The sequence below is a fragment of the Falco punctatus genome (genome assembly GCF_963210335.1).
Source record: "Falco punctatus genome assembly, chromosome: Z".
Classification (NCBI taxonomy): Eukaryota; Metazoa; Chordata; class Aves; order Falconiformes; family Falconidae; genus Falco; species Falco punctatus.
This window is the reverse complement of record NC_137586.1, coordinates 46,752,852-46,766,724: the sequence shown is the minus strand read 5'-3', so window position 1 is coordinate 46,766,724 and position 13,873 is coordinate 46,752,852. Positions and strand designations below refer to the sequence as shown.

Sequence of the window (13,873 nt, the reverse complement as noted above, 5' to 3'; positions counted from 1 at the left end):
TAGATATTTTTGCAAAGGTCTTTATGTATCAGCAGTGGTTTTTGTAATGAAAACTTTCTATACATCTGAGTTCTACACATTAAATATCACACTAGACAAAACTAATGAAGTCTAAACTCTGTCATAAGATACCAATAACATGTAAGTAGCACTTTGAAGCTGCAGGAAGGAAGCAGAATGTTATCAAGATTTTTTTTTTTTTAATCTGAATTTGCAGGCACCCATGAAGGCCTAATTACATGCATTTTTAATAACATTTATTTTCTTCTGCACCTTTGGATAGGTGCAGAACACAAAAAAGATCTAGTAGCAAATACCCATTTCTCAAAAGTGCTGTCAAAGAAGGAAAGATAGATTTCTTGGATTTACAAGTGTGATTTGAGTACTCTGTGGAGACATTGCTTATTTCTGCTTATGTCATTCTCTAAAACTAAATTATATAATACTACTTCATAGGGGATATCCTTTTGTTAAACTTGTTCTTTGTTTTTTCTGACACACATAAGTTCTTCACAATAACTGACTTGAATACCTTATAGAAATATGGAGGAGAAGGTTTACTTTATTTGTAATACACTTAGTACTTTGTTAAACAATTAAAAACCAGAAAATCACAAATTCTTATTGCATCAATAATCTATTCCTTGTAGGATATCTACTTGGAGATAAAAATAATTTTTTATGCCCACAGCAAAATAGACTAGTTAATTGAATTGAATTGTCATAAACCGTGCACTCTCTTGAAATAGTTTCCAAGTTCGAGTTACTTCATTAGGTACTTCTAAGAAGTCACATATAATAATCCAAATGCAGTCCAGCAGAAGTTGTCTGTTCTTCATTGCACTTTTTTTTTTTTTTTTTTTTAATTTATTTTCAGTCTTTCATTTAGCATTGCATTACTGTACTTGTTTTCTTTATGTTAGGTTTTATGGATTGACTCTCTTCAGTGAAGTGTGTTACTTGTAGAAAACCAAACCATATTTTTTTGAACAAAGAAAAAAAAGAGTAACAATATAAGGAAAATAATATGAAAAACAATAGCAGAATAGTTATTTTTATGTATAAAATTTCATTCAGATATTAATAATGTTTCTCAGCATTTATGTTAGAGTTAGCTCTATATATTTCTAAGACACCAACGTGCAATGAAATTAGTAATGATGTTCTAAAGGAATATGATCATTTAGGGAAATTATGTCATAGGATCTGGTGACACTCAGATCTGTATATATAAGTACCACTCACGAGTTTCTGTCAATATTGAAATATATTACTGATTAATTTCTATATTCCTTTTTCTGCTGTACAATACATCTAATAAATTGTATGTCAGTACTGATGGTATCAGATTGAAAAAAATATATAAATATAATGAAAATTAATATTCAAATTAGCCTATATCAACAGAGTATGGTAACAGGAAAAATTTGAAACGTGAGTACAAACTAAACCTTTGGGCCATTAATAAATGTAAATACTATGTTTTTCATTATATATATATATATATATATATATATATATGGTTTTTTGCCATTATTCAAGAAAAAGCCAGATGTTGATCAAATTCTAATAAAGACAGACAGTATGGTTACTTTTAAAAAAACACAGCATTCAAAGTTGTTGTTGTTTTCCTTGTAAGAACTGACTGGAAATACTCTGATATATTAGTCTGAAATTCCAGATAGTATTAGGACATATAAACACATCCAGAACACTGAAAAAAATTTACTATGCTAAATTTATGTGTAATAAATGGATAATTATAATCTGTCAGCATCAGACTAATTCTTGGCCCCGAAGTAAAATTGATCATATAGATCTTAACTGAATAAAACATAATATAAGGATAGTGCAAAGGAATGTAAAGGCAATATATTTATTCAGAATGAGTTAATATAAAGTAAATTTGGCCAAACTTTTGATGGACCTCTGTAATGGTAAAGGCCATACAGGTGAAGTCAGACACTTGTATCATAGTAAGATATTTGGTGGAGTGTCACATACTTGCTTAAATAAAAATAATAATAATAGTAAAAAAAAGGAAACATAAATTCAATTACAGAATGACAGTTCAAGCAGGTAAATGTGAGCAGATAATCCACTGAATGTGTTTCCAGTTTGACATTTAAACAAAACAAAAAAAACATACAGACAAATAAAAAAAAAAACCAAAATGATCTAGGGTGAGTTCGGGATGTAATAATTTTAGAGACCAAATATATTAACTGATCATAAGCAATACCCTCATTAAAGCAGCACAGTAAATTTCTAAATTTAGCTAAAAAATTCTGCTTCACCTACCTGCACTAACATGAGAAATTAGGGCATGTCTGATGGTACATAAGTATGTGAGTGTTCACTTTTTCCTCTTATTTAGCTTTACAATACTGATATATATTTGTTGTAACCTCGAACTAACCAACATTATTTTGACTGTCTTTATTACTTCCTGCATAATCAAGACATTTAATACAAGTCTGTGGTTACATTTTAACACTACCTAAAAAGGATGTACGGTTAAAGGATTGCATAAAAGAACTTGAGATTAATTTTTTAGGAGAAGAATCTTAAGCTCAATCTCCTTGCTTGACAGGCAAAATCTGAGGTGATATGTTCAACTTAAAATGAGTTTCATAGGGTTAGAATTTTTAAATAATGTTCTTGAAAGCAGGAGAGAAAATGAGGAAACAAGCCAGTGGCTGGCATTTGAAGCTAAGCCAATGGGCTGAGTGTGTGTGCACGCATATATTTAAATATTAAAGCTGACAATATAAACATTTGTGAATTTTCCAAAAATGGACAATTTTTAATTAAATTGATTAAATACTGTTCCTAGAATAAATACTCTTTGTCAAACAAGAATTGATTCAGGCAATTTATATAGTTTGTGGCATATATTTATATATATTTATATATAGTATGTATAATATTATATATGTAGTATATATACAAAATACCTAAATATTTATATAATTTATGTAGCCCATGCCTCACTTGGTGAGGCTCACAGCTGCAGCAACAGAAAGTTCTGTGGCTGAGCACTAGATCAAGGCAGACAGGGGGATTCCCAGAGCCAGGGAAACCCACGCAAGAGCTGAGAACCCCGCATGGAGCCAGCAGCTCTAGCGAGCGAGAGAGATGCAGCTTGGGCATGGCCAGGAGCAAATGTGGCACATTAAAATAGCACTGGGGAGCACTGCCAGCAGGGGTACTGCCAGGAAGGTGTGTCAGCCAGGCCACGTCATGCAAGTACCTCCCTAAGGTGGGTGCAGGTTGATGACCTGTTGTGTCAGGTGGTCAAGCTGCAGGAAACAGTTAAACAGCTGCATGGTATTAGAGGGTGTGAGATGGAAATAGATAGGTGGTTTCAAAATCATGCTTCTGTAATGGACACCACAGCAAATGAGGAATCTTGGGCCCCAGTGACCCACAAAAGCAGAACTCCTCTTAAGTCTCCACCCTTAAGTCACAACCAGAAACATATGAAGCTTTAACAGCTCTAGACACACACAAGCAAGGCTGGCAAGAAAAAACTGCACTAGCAGCACACTGGGTACCATAAAAAGAAATGACAGGTGCTTGTGCTGGGTGATAGTCTGTTAGGAGGTACTGAGGTGCCCAGCTGCTGGCCTGGCAGGAAGTCACGTGAGGTAACACCGCCTTCTGGGAGCTAAGCGCCCATCTGCTGCTACTTTCATGTGCACAAGAATGACACCGCAAGCCAGAACCTGGGCAGAATCAAGGAAGGTTATAAAGCCCTGGGGGTGGAAGTGAAAATTTCTGATAGTTATTTTTTCTATTTTGTTCCAGCAAGAGGAAAGGGTCCAACCAGAAATAGACATATAATGCAAATCAAGTTTGGTTTAATGGCTGGTGCCATTGTGAAGGTTTTGGCTTCTATGATAATGGGACATTCTTTGACTACAGCATGTTAGGGAGGAAAGGGATCCATCTGCCTAGAAGAGTCAAGGGAGTCTGGCAGCAGACTGGCCAGCTTGATGAGGCAGGCTTTAAACTGGGGGACTCAGGAGGAGGGGTCTAAAGTGGCAATGCTCACACCATCGCATCCAACCGGGGAATAAGCCAGGCCAACCAAAGCAGTGATACCTGTTCCTCAGCTGCTTGCCAAGATGGGTACCGGAAGGCCAACCACCCGCAGGGTGCTTGTGGCAATGTTGGATCTTCTTGCACCCTTCCTGGGAAAGCTGTGTGCTCCATCACCTTTCTGAAATGTCCGTACACAAACGCACCCAGCATATGGAATAAGCAGGAAGAATTAGAGATCTGTCTGCAGTTGCAGGTCCATGACCTCATTGCTATTACAGAAACATGGTGGGATAGCTGGCATGACTGGAATGCTGTCATGGATGACTATGTGCTTTATAGGAAATAGGGGCCAACAAGGAAAGGTGGTGAAGTTGCTCTTTATGTGAGGGAGCAACTGGTGCACTAAGCTCTCCCAAGGGGTGGCTGCAGAACAACTCAGGAGCTTATGAGGGCAGACCAACGTGGGTGCCATTGTTGTGGACCTGTGTGTGACCTATGTGTGACCTGATCAGGAAGTCAATGAGGCCTTCTACAGACAATTGCAGGTAGCCTTACGACTAAAAACCCTGGCTGCCAACTCAGCCCCACACAGTCACTCGTTTACTTCCCCTGCATCAGGGTGGGGAAGAGAACTGGAAAAGCAAAAGTGAGAAAACTCACAGCCTGAGACTAAGACAGTTTAATAGGTAAAGCAAAAGCTGCACATACAAACAAAATAAACCAAGGAATTAATTCACCACTTCCCATTGACAGGCAGGTGTTCAGTCATCTCCAGAAAAGCAGAGCTCCATCATGCATAAAGGTTACTTGAGAAGACAAATGCCACCAGTATGAGCATCCCCCCCTTCTTTTTTCTTCCTTCAGTTTATAAATCAACGTGATGTCATATAGTATGGAGTATCTTTTTGGCTAGTTTAGGTCAGCTGAGTTAGCTGTGTTCCCTCCCAGATTCTTTTGCCCCTCCAGCCCTCTCACTGGCAGGTACTGAGAAACTGAAAAACCCTTGACTTATTGTAAACACTACCCAGCAATAGCTAAAACCATCCATGTGCTGTCAGCATTTTTTTACACCAAATCCAAAACACAGCACTGCACCAGCTACTCAGAAGAAAACAAAATCTATCCCAGCTGAAACCAGCACAGGATCTTGTCTACCTTGAGTTCAGCAAGGCTTTTGACACACCCATATCATCCTCATAGGTAAGCTCAGGCAGCGTGGGTGAGATGAGTGGACTCTGAACTGGCTGGATGGCAGAGCTCACAGGATCGCGATCAGTGGTGTAGAGTTTAGCTGTAGGACTGTAGCTAGTGGTGCTTCCCAGGGGTCAGCACTGGGTCCAGTCTTGTTCAACTTATTCATCAGTGACCTGGATAGAGGGGCAGAGTGTACCCTCAGCAAGTTTCTTGATGATACAAAACCGAGAGGAGCAGCTGATACCCCAGGAGGCTGCACCACCATTCAGTAAGACCTGCATAGACTGGAGAGTTGTGCATGAAGAAATGTAATGAAGTCAACAAAGGCAGGTGTAGGGCCCTGCACCGAGGGAAGAACAACCCCACACACTAACACAAGCTGGGGCTGACCTGCTGGAAGGCAGCTCTGCAGAGAAGGACCTGGGAGTTCTGATGGACAGCAAGTAGACCATGAACCAGCAGTGTGCCCTGGTGGCCAAGAAGGCTAACGGGACCCTGGAATGTATTAGGAGGAGCATGGCCAGCAGGTGCAGGGAGGTTTTCCTTCCCCTTTACTCTGCCCTGGTAAGGCTGCATCTGGAGTGCTGTGTCCAGTGCTGGGCTCCCCAGTTCAGGAGAGAGGGGGAATTACTGGAGAGGGTCCAGCAGAGGGCTATGAAGATGATGAGGGGACTGAAGCATCTCCTTTATGAGGAAAGGCTGAGAGGGTTGGACCTGTTTAGCTTGGCAAAAGCTGAGAGTGGATCCTATCAGCACATGTAAGTGTCTTAAGGGTAAGTGCTAAGAAGCTGGGGCCAGGCTCTTTTCAGCAGTGCCCAACAACAGGACAAGGGGCATTGGGCACAAACTGCAACATAGGCAGTTCTACCTAAATATAAGGAAGAACTTGTTTACTTTGAGGGTCACAGAGCACTGGAGCAGCCTGCCCAGAGAGGTTGTGCAATCTCCTTCTCTGGAGATGTTAAAAACCTACCTGGACATGAACCTATGCAAGCAAGCTGCTCTAGGAGAACCTGCTTTAGCAGGGAGGTTGGACTAAATGATCCTCAGAGGTCCCTTCCAACCCCAAGCACTCTGTGTTTCTATGATTCTGTGATATGAGAGGTCAAACTAGATAATTTTTCCCTTTTGGCCTTTTAATCCATGAATCTTATAAGATGCAATGTAGCAGAGCTGGAAGGAGGGATACAGAGGGGGCAGCTGAATTCCACAGATTCTCAGAGGCAAACAATTGCCAGCTGGTCATATTTCCTAACACAGAAGACAGCTTTAGAAGAAGCAATTGGCACACTTCTCAGTAATTTTGGCCTCCTCTTTGGTGTGCTGGATGAAAGGAAATTTTTGTATGTGGCAAAAGTGACAGAAATGCTGGGCAAATATGGGAATAAGCATGTAACTAGAACATGTAGTAGGTAGTAATGATTTTTCTGTTTGGTTTTGTACAGGAATAAAGCGAAGTGGCACCACCCCCACCCCTACCCCCCAAATAAAACAATACCAAACCCAAACAAAACAAAACAACAATCAAAACCATTAGGATACAAATAGTAGATGATCATATAACTTAAAGATCAGTTTAAGAGGCCAGATAGAGAGGAGCAGACCGAAGACACCAGGTAAAATCCAGATCATCTACTTGTAACATCATTAACTAAGATCAGATAACCCAGTAGTATAGATCAGACAGGCTAATAGGCTCTACAATTTACAATAAGCACACTTTCTACAGTATTAACCTTTTACATTACTACTACTGTGCTTTTATAATCTGATCACAGCGGCATTCCAGTGAAATTCAAAGATCCTGTCGGTATAACAGAGACCAGAAACTGGCTTTTACAGCCAAGAGCACTCTCTGCTGGATGCTCTATCAGTACCATTTAAGTGTTTAACAAAATTCCTGGAAGAGGGAGCATATAGAAAAAAATGGAAGGCACATTGCATGTCATATTCACAGCTGTTTTGAAAACACAACTATCACCATCAAATTAACAGCAATGTGCCTTAACTATATCAGTCCATGAAAGGTGGGTAGTATTTTATGTGTCATGTCAATTAGAAATTTGTTTTTTTGGGGGGAGAGGGAAGACTAGACAATAAATATTTTTCAGCAACATAAGATCTTTATTTTCTCTGCCTCAGCATTCAATACCCCTGCTGGAGTTCCACACTGAAAGAATGAATGATGAAACACTTAGAGATATGAAGAAGAATGGATACAAATAAAAAATAGATTTCCGTTTTGATTAAAAAGTTGAAGAGTGCTACAATTTGCAATTGCAAATTGTTTCTACAGTCGCTTTTATTATCTTTGCATCATTAGAATGGCTAATGTATCTGTCTTGTTCTCATTTGTCCCTTTTTCAGTTTACAATTTCACGTTGGCAAGACGAGTTCATATATGCCAAAACCTAAAGTATTTTTTTGCAATATAAATATGCTGCTTTTTTATTTATAAGAAACATGGTCTTCTTTTTTTACTCACAGGAAGAATGCAGTCTTAATACTCAGATGAAATGCTAAATATTATTGACTTCCTAACTACATGGTGTTTGGCAGTTCCAGAACACTAAATAGTGGACTATGAGCCAGATAATGTAAAGTGAGGAAATTATTTTCCCACTCTGATTTATAACGGCATAAAATACTTTGTAATATACTTCTGCTAGATCTATATTTAACCCACTTTATCAATAAAGTAGCTTAGGATTCATAAATCACACAATTTTCAGAGCTAAGGAAAAGTACAGCTAGATAAGAGAATACAGGAAATCAAGAGAGGAAGAAGAATCCCTGCACTCCCCGAAGGACTCCATTCTGATTTACAAAGATCATTCAAATGCTTCATTGAAGCTAATTGTGTCATTACTTTACTGGACCGTTATTGCCACAATTGTCTCTTTTCTAATTACTAGCAATGTTTTACCAATTTTGTATAAATTACTGGTATTAAACTTCCTATTGTGTTTGAATTACTAGTACCAGCCAGCCCATTGTTTTTTAAATAGCTGTTATATACTTGAGTCCTAACTGTGGTGAAGTTTGCTCTGTGGGAGCCATGACCTGAAAGAGTTGAGGAACATGGACTTAATATCGATCCCAATATGTAAGACCACTGCCTTCAGCTGACAGCACTTTGCACAGGATAATAACTATAAGGAGCCCATCAGGCAGCACGAGAGAGTGAGGTGCAAAGCTATGCTTTCCTCTCCCAGCCTGAGCAATCTGTTCACAGCTCTGCCTTACCATGTAAAAGTTGTCATGATGGCTGATCTAAATTGTGATGGCTGGCAGTACTCCCAAGTGGTGAGTGTCACAGCAAGCAGTTGTCAGAATACGTATTAATATTCTGCCATGTTGTTTTTCTAGGTGCAGGATGTGAACCATGATTAAAACTCTGCTAAAAAGTCAGGAGGAATAGACTTGGATTTTATTTCACTGGGTTGTGGAGCAGTCCTCTGTGCGTGCTGTACCACACAGTTTAATTTTGCAGATTAGAGAGAATTTTTAAAAAATTCTTTTTCCTGTCTTTACTCCCTCCCTAAAAACAGAGAGTGCCTGGAGCAAAAATCATAGTTTTACATAGTGTTTAGACCCAGATCACAGCATTATCAAGAGAATGTGCAATGGCCATGTTCAATTAGACAGAAAGGTATTGAATGCCTCATTTGATTTAGAAAGCAATATAGCTTAAGGAAGAAATACAGATAGATCTGTAAGAATTCAGCAATAATAACAAGGTACTTCTAGCTGAACACCATAAATGCAGAAAACAGTCTTATTAGAAGTTTTATTAGAATTTTTACATAAACCTTTTAACAATTGGGATCAAAGTGTAACAAATCATGATTAAATGCCAGCTTAAAGAAAAATCAAACCAGCAAAATATCTGTGTTTGTTATCATAACCTTGTTTGAGTAAAACTCACTTACATTGAATTTATCATGTAATTAAGAATGGAGATGAATTCCTAAACTGCAGTCAACTGAAGTAGAAGATACCTTCATAAAATGTTTTGTTTTGTTTTGAATTCCTTCCACCATAATTACCAAGAGCTGCATCTTACTGTCTTTGTGACATCTAGTAAAACTTCACTGGACTACAACAACAACAAAACTATTCTCCTTGTTCGGTAAGAAATAGACTTAACTATCATAGTTATAGTTTATGCTAGCTAATGTAGGTATAGTATTCCAAAGTTGCTGTGTTTCTTTACTTCATGAAAAGATACATCAGGATAACTTGACTGTTTAGCTTATTTTATGTCCCATTAATCGGTTTTTGGTTAACTTAACTAGTCTTGCTGAATAATTTTTCTGTTTCTCCTAGAACTCCCGCTTTTGTGTTATAGACTGAGCAGGAAGCTTCTGTGGAAGTTAGATTCTGAATATTGAAACTCCTTCCTACACCTGGGCACTTTCCTTTGTTTAATCGGTTATAAAACTTGTACTGGCAATATTAGATAACATCATACCTATCATTTAATCTCTCATTGACAACCAGGAACATTTTGGAATTCAGCATCCTTCAACACAGAGACGTCCTACCTGCATTTCCCCACCTTCCATGGAGAGCTCAGTGCAGATTTCTCATTTTTCTTTAAAACTACTGCTTCCTCAGGAGTGTTTTTAGAAAACCTGGGAATTCAGGACTTCATAAGGATAGAGTTATACTGTAAGTAACATGACTGATGGTTATCATTATTATTATTATTATTATTATTAGATTTTAGTTGGACTAAATTAGAATTAGGTTAAAGGGGAAATATTTTAAAGCTGTTCTCTAGCTTTATGACTGTTACTACTGCTATCAGAACTTTATCATTCCCCAAAAAATCCCGGCGCTGAGAGTATACAAATATCCATTCAAAGATAGTTTCTGTCCCACAGGGTTCTTAGTCCAAAAGCACAGCAATCAGCCCCTGGCTGCTTAGGCTGTTCTTCCTTGTCTTGTTCGCTGTATCCTTGTCACCATATTCTCTCCCTCCAAATTTGAAGGCCAGGCATTATATCTGGCTGTTGGGAAATTCACTCAGACACAACGTGTGACTCAGACCTCATGTGGCCCAGTATCCTGGCTTAGTCACACTTTCTCATAATTATTTTTCTCTTACATACCCACATCTTTAGACTTTTACAGCTTTTGTTGAACAAGAGAAAATTAAATGTCTCATTAAATTCAGTAAGATGACTAATGTAGAATGGAAGCTTTATCTTAGTTGACTCATTGTTTTGGTTTTATACTGGTCTTTATTAAAAGGGAGAAAATTTAACAGGATGAAGTACCGTTTCAAAAACTTTTGATTTAATTTTAAATGGTATATCAATTAAAAAGTCTTATACTTGACAGGTGCCTTTGAGAGTTCTTTAGAACTCTTTGTACCTTGGGATTAGACAGTTCTTCAAGTTTTTACAAATCCATTGTAGTATTTTCCACTGAAGACTACAAATTAATATATATATATATGTATGTGTGTATATATATATCATACAATGCAAACGATTACTCTAGAAACAGTAATGCATCTTTATTAAAAAGTAAAATATTCTGCTTCCTTGGGGTTTTTTTGCCAATGTTAATGTCTTAGATTATTGAAACAAACAGGAAAACACCTACTGTGCTCTTCTGCAGGCAATTTAATTATAGAATATCATGTAACGCTTAATCAATTTGGTTTGCATTATCTCAAACTGTAGTGCTGTATTTGAAAGATATCCTGTTTTCAACAGAGGTTTTACCATGGTTACCAAGAACATGAACTGCCTTCTGTTAAAGCTGTGTGAACAGGTGAAAATACAGTAGCGTTATAACCTTAGTGTCATCCAATACAGAAAATACACAGGGACAGCACTTCAGTGGAGAATGCCTGAAGCAATGATGATGTTCTTGCGTGAAAAATGATTTTTCATTTTCAAAATAAACAGTTAAATCATGGAAGCATTGAAGGAATACTTCTGATTGATAACTAAATTTATTCAGACAGTTGGCAGAAGACCATAACTCTTTCTTTAGAATACTAATATTCAGACAAACTCGTGTCACTTGTCCCATTAATTCATAATCATTATGTTTATGGTTTTTATATGATTTGTGACTAGTCATGCATGATAGAAAGTGAAAGGCTGAATTGGACTGTATTTTCAGCTTTTTAAAAACAAGGTTTATCTCCGTATTGCAGAGATGTTTCTTGACTTCCAGAAACATCTTGATTCATTGGATAGACAAACTTATCCTTTTCTTTACATCAGAGGTAGCATTGTTTGTAGTGGAGCCAGAATTGTGTGTTTGCACTGAAGGTAATATCAGTCAGAAATAAGCAATATACATTTCCATCAAAAGTATATTTCTCACACAAAAAAAAACCCAAACACCAAAAACGTAAAAAGAAAAAAAAAAAAAAAGAAAACAAACAAAAATATTTTATCAACTTGAACATTTCTTTTAGATCATTTAGATCCCATTATCATGTACTCTTTTATAATAAATGTAAATGCGAATCACCAGCCTACACTTGATATTCTATTCATAGCTTCACATAAATCAATATATTTGATTTGCATAATAAAAAATAACAATAATGAAGATGTCAGGTGTCTGTGTTTAAGACGAGGAAGTGTTAGAAATTATTTAAAACTCATTACATCACTAATATTTGGCATTCCATACTTGTAAACACAATGACTTTTCTTAGCATTTTGTTGGTTGTTCTCAGGCTTTATATCTAATTCTTTTATTTATGACATAATGATTTTTAGACCTGTAAGTTTAAGTTTGACAAAGAAAAAGTATCAGATCAGGAATCTTAATAGAAGGTGTGAAGAAGATAGAAAAAATGGAGATGTGCATCCTAACCATTTTACAAACACAGGAAAAGTTAATTGTCTTGAAGAAGATACTGGGTAGTAGGTTTTGTTCTGGTTTGTGGTTTTTTTCCCCCTGACAGAATTATAAAATACTTAGGTCTTTGAATTTTTGTCTGAGTTCCTGTGATCTTCTATAGAAGTAGACGCTGAAAACAGCAAGGCTGCTTCAACTGTGAATGGTACACTCTATTAAATACTTGTATTTACAGGTAACTTGCAGGTTACATCCTTTAGCCAAAAGACTGTGTAACTACTTTATACTGAGTGTTTACTGAAGGATGGTTCCTATTTAAAAACAACAAGTTAAACAGAAATTTAAAGTATGGTTGAAAACACTATGGTTTACTTGGAAAGTCTTCTGCAGTTGCTTTCAAAATAGTTCTGAAAAGTCAGTATACAGCTGCTGTTGGGCTTTGTCTGCCCAAATTTGCAATTTACTGTCCAGGATGCGTGATGAGTGGAACTAAATTGTTTCCTTTATGGAAAGTGCTCGGATTTTGTATTCTGTAGCATATTACTTGGTAATCACTTTCTGCTTCTGCATGTGACGCTCAGCCTTGATATTCTGAATGGTTCTTGATGACTGACTGTGCTAGCCGTCAGTCATTTTAGCCACCCTTAGCCACTGACCACTTTCCATGATTACCATCAACTACATTTTCCGCTCCACTTTGCCAATCTATAGCTGTGCTCTGCCTATGTTTGAATGCACTAGGGCCACAAGAGTCCCTGCAGTGTTTGGAAAATCTCTGAGTAACACCAAGGTAGGTAAGGCCCACAAAGTTTTTTTGCACCAGAAGGTAACTCCTGAACATACCCTCCCCTGGTGCCCAGGAATGATGGAAATGTTCTTCGTCTCAGTCCTTTGTTACAAGAGGACAAATTTTAGAACTCAGTTAGCATCTCTTCACATTCTATGGCCTTCTTTAGGTGGTTTGACCACTGTGCTTATAAATGCCAAATTTCTTCCAAATTTGTAAACCACTGTAGTTGGTTTTAGCAGAATTATTTCAAATATTACAGAATGTTAACTGATTATATTTTTCACTTTTTCTTACATATTCTAGTCAGTCTTCAGACACTTGCAAAAGATGACCATAAAGTCATCCTTGCTATCAGAACTTTCATCTCTGGAACTTCTGGGACTGGCTCCCTCTTTTCAGGAATGTATTACTTTTTTAGTGATACTAACATAATTCGCTATTTCAGTGGTTATTTCAAAATTATGGTTTTTTCTTGCCTTTAAAATCTAAACAGTAGTAATATTTATCAGATCTGTCATTCTGATATGCTATTTAATAGGCACATTCAGTGAGTTCAAAGCAGAATTTGTGTTTTCAGGCTTCACTTCAACAGTGTCCAGAGGATTACAAAGACCTCCTTACAGCAGGTAACATTCAGCAGAAATTCTCTTGCCCAATCACGTGGAGTTTCTGTTGGTTTTGTTCTCCTACTGTGTGGTTGTTTTTGGGTTTGTTTTTTTGGTTTTTTTAATTTTTTTTTTAATTTTTATTTTTATTTTACCCCTCAGTAAAGGGGAACTGAGCTCTCAACTTTGTCCAAATGAGACAAATCTATCCTGAAATTCATTTTACTGAGGAACTGGTTTTAAACATTAGTTATTTCATATTATTGTATAAAATACTGATTACTTTTAAACAGAAGAAATAATTTATTACAAAAGGTTTTCTGTTTAACAATTGACTGCACATTATGCCTTATTTTATTTGGGAAGCAAAATGCTTTGTATATTTTTCATTTTACTTTTG

At 37.1% G+C, this 13,873-nt stretch overlaps 1 protein-coding gene across 1 annotated transcript in view; it reads left to right on the top strand.

Moving 5' to 3' along the window:
• The window catches only part of CNTNAP4 (contactin associated protein family member 4), a 275,901-nt gene that overhangs the window by 236,350 nt on the left and 25,678 nt on the right, over window positions 1-13,873 (top strand). The window contains exon 16 of the mRNA XM_080373008.1: window positions 9,745-9,915. Coding sequence (XP_080229134.1) covers window positions 9,745-9,915 — 171 coding nt within the window. The remainder of the gene's footprint in view (window positions 1-9,744; window positions 9,916-13,873) is intronic.